Source organism: Otolemur garnettii, unplaced genomic scaffold, assembly GCF_000181295.1.
Source record: "Otolemur garnettii isolate 467f Iridium unplaced genomic scaffold, OtoGar3 scaffold00012, whole genome shotgun sequence".
In the NCBI taxonomy this organism is placed as follows: domain Eukaryota; kingdom Metazoa; phylum Chordata; class Mammalia; order Primates; family Galagidae; genus Otolemur; species Otolemur garnettii.
In genome coordinates this window covers 27,320,045-27,332,674 of record NW_003852407.1, presented here as the reverse complement: position 1 = coordinate 27,332,674, position 12,630 = coordinate 27,320,045, and the positions used below count along the sequence as shown (strand labels likewise).

At 43.1% G+C, this 12,630-nt stretch overlaps 1 protein-coding gene across 1 annotated transcript in view; it reads left to right on the top strand.

Moving 5' to 3' along the window:
* Positions 1–3,931: 3,931 nt before the first annotated feature.
* The window catches only part of LAMA3 (laminin subunit alpha 3), a 245,007-nt gene continuing 236,308 nt past the window's right edge, over positions 3,932–12,630 (top strand). Inside the window, exon 1 of the mRNA XM_012802016.2 lies at positions 3,932–4,237. Coding sequence (XP_012657470.1) covers positions 3,932–4,237 — 306 coding nt within the window. The remainder of the gene's footprint in view (positions 4,238–12,630) is intronic.

Sequence of the window (12,630 nt, the reverse complement as noted above, 5' to 3'; positions counted from 1 at the left end):
AAAAAAAAAAAAAAAAAAAAAGTACAGAAAAGAATGTACTTACTGTGCTTTGAACCTCTTTTGAAAATAATTTAATTAATGATCTTTGAAGCTCTTAACTACACACCTAAGATCCTCTTATGGCAACTGTACCATCACTGCACCAAAACATCGTTATTCTTATTATTCATCTTTATATCTTTGGTATCGAGGTTCACTGAGGGTAAGTGTTCCCTGGATGTTTGTTTTAGATATGTAATCTTTAGAGACATAACTTTACAAGCAAATATTTACTTTAGATACGTAGATTTTATTTTATCACCTTTAAAGCTGTTCTCAGTGGGCAAACACAGGTACTGTACTTCGACATCACAAAGTTATTTTTAACACGCAATGACAACATGAAGTCAGTGGTATTACTTCTCCTCTGATTAGGGAATGTAATAAAATGTATCAAAGAGAAATACTGTCATTGTGCAATATAATACATTTGTATGTCATGCTGTTAACTGTTGCCTTTTATAGCAAAACGTGAAGTGCTGTGAGGAAGAGAACCTTGATTTGAATCCAGGGATGGTTGTAGGGGCTGCTGAGGCTTTGTCATCAGGACATCTCAGTGACATGGTCTGGCAGTGTGGAGAGTGACTGGCCTGGGCAGAGAGCCGCTTTTAAAATTTAGCCTTTGCTTTCACTTTTGCATAGGAGTAAAATAGTTTTGGAATCTTAGCCATTTGTTGAATGTTTTCTTTCAAAAAACCCTTGTGTCTGAAAGGACTTTTAAAAGTATGCAAAATATTTCTTACTTTTTCTCCATCTTCTTTCATCAGTCTAGGGAGGATGTGTCACCTGGACAGGACTATTCTAGGCAGCGCTGGGCACTCATCCTGCTGACTTATCAGAGTATTTTGAAATTTCTTATTCTGATGAAAGCAATCTACATTCATTACCGGAAAGGTTAAAAGATGTAGACAAGCAGAAAGAAGAGAAAATTAAACAAAAAAACTCCTTTTCATCATCCCATCTTTCCACTTGAAAATCCTATTGTATAACTTAAAAAAATCTCTTTTAAGTCTTCCACACGTACAAATTCAAATACATTTTCATATTTCAGATATATTTCAGTTCTGTAAACATTTTTAATAATTATTTATTTATTTATTTTGGAGACAAGGTCTCCCTCTGTCACCCTGGCTAGAGTGCCGTAACATCATCGTAGCTCACTGCAACCTCAAACTCCCAGGCTCAAGCCATCTTTCTGCCTCAGTCACCCGAGTAGCTGGGACTACAGGCATGGGTATGCCACTGGGCCCAGCTAATTAATAACAATTTTATTAAGATACAATTTACATATCATAACTTCATAAAGTGCACAATTTGGTGGTTTTCAGTGTATTCACAGAGTTGTACAACCATCCCCACTATCTAATTTCAGGACATTTGTATCCATCCAAAAGGAAATCCCATATCCAGTGTCAGTCAGTCCCTATACAATATACGGTCTTTTGTGTCTCGTTTCCTTCCCATGATATAATGTTTCATCCGTGTTGTAAGCGTGGGCCAGAACTCCATTCCTTTACATGGGTGACTGATATTCCATGGCATGTAAATACCACATTTTATTTATCCATTCATCAGCTGGTGAGCATTGGGTTGTTTTTACTTTTTGACTATTATGAATAATGCTGTTAAGAACATTCACATGCAAGGATTTTGTGTGGATATGTGTGGAATCGCTGGGTCAGATAATAACATTATATTTAACTTTTTGAAGAAATGCCCCCGTGTCTGCACCATTTTACATTCCTACCAGCAATGCGTGAAGTTTCCAATTTTTTCACGGCCTCAACAATACTTGTTATTTTCTGTCTTTTTGACTATAGCTATCTTACTGGGTGAAAGCATTATCTCATTGTGGTTTTGGTTTGCATTTCCTTGATGACTAATGGTGTTGAGCATAGGAGCGTATTTTCATGGTCAGATCACTGCAGTCGTCACCTTTGAAGTACCCCCCTTGGGAAGCTGTGCACCGATGACATTGCCTAGTCTACACTTCAAAGCAATTTTGGAACTCTTTTTCTGAAATGACCATCAGAGCTAACATAGTATGGCACACAAAAACACACAACAAAAACAACGAATGTCATTCAGCAAGACACACCACACATTGACAGGAACACAACTGTGAGACACTGATATACCAAGGGTATGAAACCTGCCTGAGTTGTTTGTACAGTGCTGCCAGTGTAAGCTCACAGTGGCGAGTTTGTGCACTTAATTGTCAGACTCATGATTTGCAAATATTTTCTTCCATTTTGGGGGGTTGTCTTTCACTTTCTTGAGGGTGCCTTTTTAAAAAAAAATTTTTTTTGAGACAGAGTCTTAAGCTGTCGCCCTGGGTAGAGTGCGGTGGCATTATAGCTCACAGCAGCCTCCAACTCTTGGGCTCAAGCGATCCTCCTGCCTCAGTTTTTCTATTTTTAGTAGAGATGAGGTCTCGTTTTTGCTCAACTTGGTCTCAAACTCATGATCTCAAGCTATCCAGCCACCTGGGTCTCCCAGAGTGCTAGGATTATAGGCATGAGCCACTGTGCCCAGTCTTGAGGGTGCCTTTTAAAGCATAAAAGTTTTAAAATTCAATGGGGTTCAATTTGTATTTTTCTGTTATTGTTTGTGCTTTTGATATCTGGGCTGTCAATTTTATTTCATTGTTCTATATATTTATTTTTATGCCAGTACCACACTGTCTTGACTACAATTGTTTTGTGTTAAGTTTTGAAGTCAGGAAACGTGAGTTCTCTGAATTGTTTTGTCTATACTGGGTCCCTTGCATTTCCACATGAGTTTTAGGATCAGCTTTCCAATTTCTGCAAAAATAAATAAATGAATAAATAAATAAATAAAAAGTAAGCTGAGATTTTGAGATTTTCAGGTGTTGAATCTGTAGATTGCTTTGGGGAATAGTGCCATCTTCACAATATTGTCTCTCCACGAACATGAGATGTCTTTCTGTTTATTTAGGTCTTTCCAAATTTCTTTCAAAGACGTTTTGCAGTTTTTATAGTATAAATATTGCACTCCTCTAATTGCTTGCAGCGGTTCTCAACCTGTGGGTTGCCACCCACAGGAACTGTATTAAAGGGCCTCGGTATTAGGAAGGAAGAGAACCACTGGCCCTTAGAGGGTTTATGTGGGATCTGTTTTGGCGAGGTGTTCACCCCCTAGCCTCAGCCTTGTCCTCCTCTGTCCTGAGGCCAGTATGGCGGAGTATCCTTCTTTAGCTAATCTGTAAAATTTAGCAGACTAGGCAAGGAAAGGATTTCCTCCAAGGTACCTTTCCCGGTTGGCAAACCGTAACTTGCACCCTTGGCTGTCTTTTCAATGTTTCTCCACTCCCAGTTCCCTGGCTCAGTATATGGCCACCGAGATCATAGGTGCACAACGACCGGCTAACGCTGGGGAAGCCACGTCTTGGGTGTAACCAGAGCAGGTAGTGGCGGTTTCCTTTGCTATCTCCCCTTACATCAGGAGCTGGCTTTTCTGGCTTTGGTCTGAGACCCCGAACATCTGGAGAGGAGGACGATCTGATTTCTGCCCGGCGGCCTGGGTGGGAGCCCGGGAACGCCTATCTCCTTTCCCTGCCCTAGAAGTTTGCAGCGCGCCCGCAGAGACAACGCCTGCTGGCTCGAGGCTGGGAGCTGTCAGTTCCTGATCCGGCCGGTGCCCGCTGCCGCCGCAGCAGGTTCCAGAGCAAAGAAGCCACCCCTACGCCGCGGGCTCCCGGCGCGTGGAGCCGGGGGCGCGGCTCCAGCGCCGCCCACACCTCAGGGCTGCGCTCTCTCCGGGCGCTGCAGGTCTGCTGCACGCGGGCCTGGAGCGGCTGCCGGCCGCCGGGATCACGGTGCCACCGAGCCCCTCCGCGGGCGGCCGGCGCGGGAGGACCCTGCACCGCGGGATGGCAGCGGCAGCGCGCGCTCGGGGCAGGGCATCGCGGCCTGTCCTGCCTCTGATTTCGCCGCCGCTGCCGCCGCCTCTGCTGCTGTTGCTGCTGCTGCTGCCCCACGGGTGCGCGGCCGCTAGGGACCCGGAGCCCCCAGCCGGGTTCAGCCTGCACCCGCCCTACTTCAACCTGGCCCAGGCGGCGAGGATCTGGGCCACCGCCACCTGCGGGGAGCGCGGGCCCGGCGGGCGGCCCCGGCCGGAGCTCTACTGCAAGTTGGTGGGGGGCCCCACAGCCCCGGGCAGAGGTCACACCATCCAGGTATGTCCTCGGAGAGAGCGGGGGTGGGGGACACCGACTCCCCGCGCGGATCTGCCACCCTGGTCCACCTGGGCCCTTTTCCCACGCGCGCGCTACAGGCCGCCCCCGCCCGCGCCGGCCAGCGATCCCGCGAGCGACCCCGGGGACAGAGCGTCGCCCTGGCACCGCGCCGCCCGAGGCGGGCACCGGCGCAGCACGCGAGCTGAACGGAGGCTGAGTCAGGCCCGGGCACGCAGAGCAGAAAGTGCGAAGCTGCGGTCCCGGGATGCGTGCGGCTGTCGGCCCTGCCCGCCTCCATCCCCCGGTCATCCAGGCTAAGTCAGGAATCCCGCCCAGGCTTCAGGGTCGCTCCTGCCAGGCCCTTCACCTTCCCAACGTTATTCGGAGAAGTCAGTAGCAGTTACTTTCTGTGGTTTATTTTAAGAGAGAATTTTGAAGTTTTAATAGCGGTATCACTCCGATGTCACCAAAAGGATTCACTCCAACCTACTGACTTAAGTCCCACCATTCATCCAGTGGTTGGGGCGCCTAGGACCTTAAGTGGACCGAGATAGAAATGGCTTTGTGAGAATGAGTCTCACCGCCTCTGCTGCTCCAGCAACACTCTGCGGCCGGCAGGGCGCTTACACTGGCGCTGCGCTGCGACCGCACGAGTCGGGCGGAGGTTAAGAAACGTGCCTGCTTCCTAAGGTGGGGCTGCAGAATGGGAATCCAGTCCTGACTTTAGATGCCCTACGCTAAGCCCTGACTGCCTCCCTCTTCTGGAAAGTACTGCGGAGGAATAGGGAGTGTTGCCACAAGAGGGAGTAATTTTGAAGTTTGGGCTCCAAAAATGCAAGAATATCACTGGGTGTCTAGGTTGTGTTTTAGAAACTCTTTTGATCCTGCACTTCCATAAATGACACGTTGTGGGACATGTAGTACTATAGAGGCTTATTTACTTATGAATTACGCGCATGCATATTATAAAACACGCAGAAAGAAATTTAAAAAATAACATTGATGAAAATACTTTTAATTCTCTTTACCAGCTCCCAAATAATTTTGCTTTCTCTCTTTTGTGATTGTGTATAACTCTTTATAAATATACCATATACAAATGTAAAATTATTTTGGGCAAGTTTAGCACTTACGATACAGTGATCAAAGTTGATTTTATATTAATACTTGATTTTAGTGGTTGCCATGGCTGAAAAGATACCTCAAAAATATGTAGGTTGAAATGAAACAATGATTTGACTACTGAGTTCTAGACCAGCTGGAGTACAGTGCAAAATGGAAATGCAGAGATCTTGTTCAAAATTTATTAAAATTTTAGGATGGTTCCAGCAGAACGTTAAACTAATGAGGGCACTTCTAAGTGTGGGGATCCGGGTGACTGTCCAGATCTATGCTGAGTTCACTAAATCATAGTACTCATATCTCTGTTCTGTTCTTCAATTATTCTAAAACTTTTAGAAGTAGAAACTTGGCCAGTAATTGTTCAACTCTTCGAGTTGTAGTCATCGCTTCCTCTTAGGAAGGTGTTATATTTCAATGTTTTAAACAATAGATTCAGGCCAGGCTCAGTGGCTCATGCCTGTAATTCTAGCACTCTGGAAGTCAGAGGTGGGTGGATTGCTTGAGCTCAGGAGTTTGAGACCAGCCTAAACAAAAGCAAGATCCCGTTGCTACTAAAAAAAAAAAGAAGAAGAAGAAAAAGAAAATAGAAAAATTAGCCAGGTGTTGAGGCAGGTGCCTGCAGTCCATAGCCAGGAGGCTGAGCCATGAGGATCTCTTGAACCCAAGAGTTTAAAGTTGTGAGCTATGACTCCATGGTGCTCTACCCAGGGCAGTGAAGTGAGACTATGTCTCAAAAACAAAACAAAACAAACAACCCCCCCCCCCAGTGGATTCAATACTCATTTTAAGTCTTTTGGAAGATATTAAAATGTGTTAGAAAATTTAGTTTCTATGTTTTTAAAATGTGCAAATATGAGGTATTTTACAGTTGCATATTTTTCATCTTTTCAGCAACAAAAGATGGAAACATTTCTAAAGGTGTTTTTCAGGATGCTCTTTTTCAGTATTGATTTTACTCACAGCAACCTCCAACTCCTGGGCTTAAGTGAGTCTCCTCCTCTGCCTCCCAAGTAGCTGGGACCACAGGCGCCCACCCCAACGCCTGGCTATTTTGTTGTTGTTGTTGCAGCTGTCATTGTTGTTCGGTGGGCCCAGGTTAGATTCCAACCTGCCACCTTAAGTGTATGTGGCTGGCGCCTCAGCCACTTGAGCCACAGGTGCCGAGCCAACACCTTTACTTTGATAGGACAGAGCAAGTGCCTTTATTGTTCTGTAAGTTCCTATTGGGTAGTATATTACTGACAGCTGCTTGTCATCCTGGCAAAAGTCAGCAAACTTGGAATCTTTGTGGGAAAAAAAAAATGTAAGTTATCTTCAAATTTAATAGATTTTTAAAGTATTTTGTCATGAAATAATAGATTGCCCTATGTGGTCAAAAGAATTTCATGTAGCTGGGCAGGGTGGCTCATGCCTTAAATGCTAGCACTGTGGGAGGCCAAGGTGCGAGAGGACCACTCGTGTTTAGGAGTTCAAGACCAGCCTGAGCAAGAATGAAATCCCATATCTGTTGAAAATAGAAAAAATTAGCCAAGCATGTTGGTACCCATGTAGTCTCAACTGCTTGGGCAGCTGAGGCAGGACGATTGTTTGAGCTCAGTAATTTGAGGTTGCGATGAACTATGATGATGTCCCATACTCTGGTCAGGGTGAAAGAATGAGACTGTCTCAAAAACAAAACCCACAAAAAGAAAAGAAAAGAAAAAGAATTTCATAGTCCTTTCCCATTCAATATAGCGTGTTAACTGGGTTGTAACTTTTCTGCTATTTAGGAGCAGAGAATCCACATGTCCGCTTAGCCTGGTACATGTAAATTGCTGTGTATTATAGTGAGTTGATAACCTGGTAGCACCTTCCCAGGACAGACACTCAGGACCACAAGAAACTTGTGACCAGCTGATTTGAGGTCTAGGTGAAGACCATACATCAATTTATGCATTAAATATTAACAGAATGGAATATTCATTTTTAAGTAAAATAAGGAGAAACCAAAACTTTAATATTTCCTTCTTGTACCTCACTGCATTGCCTGGCACACCCAACTTTGGAGTGAACTGAAGGGTGCGTGTGGAAAGACCCAAGGGAAGAGTCATATCTGGATGTGCTTATGTTGCTAGTAATAATGATTTTATAAGTTTAAAATTACTACTCAACCATTAATTGTTAGTAGATTAAAAATGTTATTAGGAATAGGGAATAAAGTCTAGGCAAAGAGAGAGAGTTATGGGGACTTCGATTTGGGTCGATTTTCCTGGCGCTGAGCAGAAAGTGTGAGATCCTGTCACTTTAGTATTTCTGCAGCCTGGTGGTGTGCTGTATCACCACGCCTCACCCCCCCACCCCCTAGCTACTGCGCAGCAACTGGCAGAAGAGTTTGAAGCTGCTTTCTGCCAAGGCAAGGCTGTGTGCTCTGAGGAAATGGTTTATAAAAGTTAAAGATGGAAATTCTTTAAACTTTGTCCAACTCAGGAAGACTTGCCCCAGACCAGATAAGGAGAAGAAAGATCCTTTTCTTCTGTCACCTTGATTAGGCCAGCGGAGTCTATCTGTTTAGACACAGGGCTGTCAGAATATTAAAACATCACATCTGTGGTGTGTAACTGTGGGTCAGCTAGGATTTGGTCCTTGAATCAGCCTCTGATTGGCTTCCTTATCAGGACTCTGTTTACATTAAGACCATTATACTTTGAAGCAGTAAGAAACAAGTAAATCCTTGCAATTAACGTAATCAAGTGTACGGTTAGTCTAGTTAGTAGAAATGCAAGTGCAGCAAGAACCTTGGCGGGATTGTTTGCCTTACTCTCGTAAAATTAATGACTGTAGCACTGATGTATAAAATAAATACAGAGCCAGCCTGATACTCGGGGCGGCATAGTGGAAACCTCAGGAAAAAGTGTGTGCCGCCTCCTGAGCCCTGCTGCTCTTAAAACTATCCCTTTGTCTATGTCTGTTATTTCTCTCTACTAATAATCTATAATTCCTACTGATAATTTTCTTCTGTCTCCTTGCACCCCCGGCCACAAGGAAGTAAACCCACTGTGTGTCGTGGCTGGTCTGTGACAGTGAACTGTTCTAATTATGGGAAGAGTTGAAGGAAGGTATCAAACAGGTCTTTAACTGGCTCCTCTCCCCCAGATTTGCCCAGGGAAGGTTGACCCTATTCAATTGGTATTTGTATTGTGTGTTCATAGGTTGACGCTATTGTTCAGGAGGCCCAGAAAAAACGTGTTTCCTGTTGTAATTGAGTTTCCAGTGCAGGTCATTAAACACAGGCTGCTAGTCCTAGACGGAGTAGGAAGTGATTTTCTGAAGTCACTGAGCAGACTGCTTCTCCAGGCCAGGGGTAGCCTGCAGAAAGAGAATGCTGTCTGCTATTATGCCTTATTCTCCATCAAAATAGGAGGTAAACAAAAGCCCTGCTGTGGGATTGCTAGTGCAGCCTTCTGGGAAAGAATCTTCAAAGAGCTAAATGTAGACCTTCCATTTGATCCCACAATCCCATTACTAGGTGTCTACCCAGGAGAAAAAAAAAATCTTTTTATCATAAGGACATTTGCACTTGAAATGTTTATAGCAGCTCAATTCACAATCACAAAGATGTGGAAACAAGTGCCTATCAGATGGATTAATAAACGGTGGTGTATGTATACCATGGAATATTATTCACCCATACACAAGATGGGGACTTCACCTCTTTTGTATTTACCTGGATGGAGTCGCAGAACATTGTCCTTAGTAAGTATCTCAGGAATGGAAAAGCAAGTATCCCATGTATTTAATACTAATTTGAAACTAGTAGATGAACAACTACAAGCCCACAGGAGGAAAAAAATCACAATTAAACTCAAGAAGTGGGGAAGAAGGGGAGGAAGGGGTTGGGTAAGCTCTCACGTAAGTGCTACAATGTAGGGGTATACGGCACACCTCCTAGATAAGGGCTCAAGGACAATTGGATGTTTCCTAGCGAATGCAAACAAGGTAATCTAATCATGTGTGCCTTTATATTAGTGATAATAGACAAGCCCTGCTGAATGGTGCTGCCTGCTTTCACATATGAGTGTACTAGTTGCTGACGTGAGAGAATCATACTGGAGATGAGAAGGGGAAGCTGAATTCCAGAGGCTGGAATATTAGACACTTATTCAAGCCCAGTACTGGCAGCAGCTTGCACAGATTTGCCTCTCAGAAAAGATGTGAGAGGTGGTGAGAGACGGATGGGCGAAGGGAAGAGCATTCAGGAGTAACCATTTGGGTGTATCTGAGAGCTGACCATCCTGAATCTGCCTGTGGGTAGCTGAAGATGGGAAATGGAGAAAAGTTAACGGAAATGTTTCTTTTCTTTCTTTCTTTCTTTTTTTTTTTTGTGAGACAGAGTCTCACTTTGTTACCCGGGATAGAGTTCCATGGCATCATCGTAGCTCACCGCAACCTCCAACTCTGAGGCTCAAGCAGTCCTTTTGCCTCAGCCTCCTGAGTATTTGGTACTATAGGCACCTGCCACAACACCCAGCTATTTTTAGAGATGGGGTCTCACTCTTGCTTAGGCTGATCTCGAACTCTTGAGCTGAGGCAATCCACCTGCCTCAGCCTCTCAGAGTGTTAGGATTACATGTGTAAGCCACTGTGCTGGGCCTAAAATAGCCCTTAGTTCTATTTCTTTGAACTTTCTAAAAATAAAACTACGAAGCCAGCCAGGATTTAGAATTTCAGGCCAAAAGAATTTTGCAAAAAAAAAAAAAAAAAAAGAATAAAGATATGTCTTAGAATAAAACCTGGTTTTATGGTAGTGATTTTTTTTTTGTTGATTTTGAAATCTATAACAACAGTGCTGACATTGGAATAGTAGCATGTGTCAGAAGGCAGTATATTTAGAAAGCCTGAATTTTGTTGGTTGTGTGAAAATGTTCTCTGTAGTTTCTCTGGACTTCAGATTTATTTTAATAGATTTTATAGACTTGTTACTGCTCAGACATTAAGGTTTTTAGTGTCTGAGAGCCCTGTGATTCAGGGATCCCGTTTGTGCTGCTCACAGCTGGATGCTCAGTGCTTGGCACAAAGCCTGGAGTAGGGGAGGTGCCCAGTACTGCTGAATGAAGGGATGGTGGAGTTAAAGATAGTGAAGACGTTAACGTAAAGGATAAAGTGAAAAATGCAGCAATCACGTCTGTTCTGTTGAAAAGTAATTACAACTGAAATATGTCATACCTTGTGCTTAATTTTGTTTCTGTATTTACTTTTTTTATTGCACATTAATCTGAGGGTTCAAACCATTAAGTTACAACATTTGTATTTGTTAGATTAGGTCCCTGCTGTAGCTGTGTCCTGCACTCAGGGGGTGTGCCATATACCTTTACATTGTGTCCATTATGTGGTGTACCCTAATTTCAAATGTTTACTTATCTATGGAATCTAAAGATGTTATTACTTATTAAGACATCTGACACAGGTGACGACAAAATGGAGATGGAAGGCTGTCTTGAAAACATAACCTCGTGTGGTTTAGCTCGGCATAAACCCTATACTTAGGAGGGATGAAATACACACATTTACCAAGTACATGACCTTGATTTTGTATATTGACAGGTCAACATCTCTTTTATACATTCCTTCATTTACGTATTGGAATGTGTATTTAATCTGAATGGCACTGATGGAGAAATGTACACACATGAGTTATGGCTGAAAGTGAAAGAGTTTGCTATAAGCCACAAAGCAGTCTCCGTTGTGTGTTTTTGTAACTTGGTCTAACAGCCATAAACAGGAAACTCAACTCCACTAAGGTTCTGTTTATAGAACTATTGTGAAGGAAAATCATTTTTTTTAGCTTCAACAAGGGCCTTTTCCTTTGTGAAACTGATATGAAAATCTGAATGAGGGCTAGGAAATCTAAGACATCTACTATGTCCATTGATACATTTTTGACAATTATTAACGATAAGTTATTTTGAGACTTCAAGCAAATGACTATAATCAGCAACTTAAGGGTGAGTGATTCATTTTAAAAAATTATTTCCCTCGGTCTGGGTGTAGTGGCTCAGGCCTGTAATACCAGCACTTCGAGAGGTTGAGGTTTGAGGACTGTTGGAAGCCAGGAATATAAGACCAGCATGGGCAATACTGCAAGACCCCATTTCCACAAAAAAATAAAAGAATTAGCCAGATATGGTGGTACACACTTGTAGTCCCAGCTACTTGGGAGGCTGAGGTAGAAGGATAGCCTGAGCCCAGGAGTTCGAGGCTTTAGCAAGCTGTGATTGTAGCAAGCTATACTCTAGTCTGGGCAGCAGAGTGAGCCCCTGTCTCCAGAAAAAAAAAAAAAAAGATTTTGCTAATAGTTTTTCCATGTTTGTGGACATTAGCCAAAATTCAACAATGGAAGCTTATGTGCAAAACATTTGGAAAACACAAACATAAGTGTTTTCCTTTGGAGAGCCAAGTTCACTAGCTGAGAAGTAGGCTTCCATATGCCAGACTCTAAGAAATTTAAATTTGTTCCTCTATAAATCACAGATTACTGGAACTCATGGGCTTTGGGGGCTGCTCATAAACAGTTGGAACCGCAAAGGTGCAGTCTTTGAATTAAAAGATTTTGCTTTATGCTTGGAGTTACTGTTGTCATTGAAAGTCTGAATCAGTTAATCTGAGAGAAAGAAATGTACAGGCATAGAGAAAAGACAGAATAAAAGGTCATCACTCATTCCAGCCCCTTACTTGTAAAAAGGCTGTATCTAACCCATTCCGGAAAAATATCTGTGTGCTGTGCATCTACTATATATATGAATGTGAAAAACTTCATGTTTTCTTCATATCTTTTACTAAAACTATCAAAGCACATAAATCAATTTTCTTATTAAGGGCATAACTTAAATACCATAATATATATCCATGGGAAGCATAAATTCAATAAGTTTTAGTAAATTTATGGATTTGAGCAGCTATTACTAGAATCTAGTTTTAGAATATTTGCTTCAGCCCCCATAGTTCTCTTTTTCCTATTGTATTCATTCCTGACACCTGGTGCCATCCCTGGGCAGCCAGGGGCCAGTTTTCATCTCTATAGGTTTCCCTTTTCTGGAAATCTCTTATAAATGGAATCATACAATGTGTGGTCTTTAATGTCTGGCTTTACTTAGCATAATGTTTTTTTTTTTCTTTTATTTGAGACGGAGCCTCAAGCTATCCCCCTGGGTAGAGTGCCATGGCATCACAGCTCACAGCAACCTCTAACTCCTGGGCTCAAGCGAGTTTCCTGCCTCAGCCTCCCAAGTAGCTGG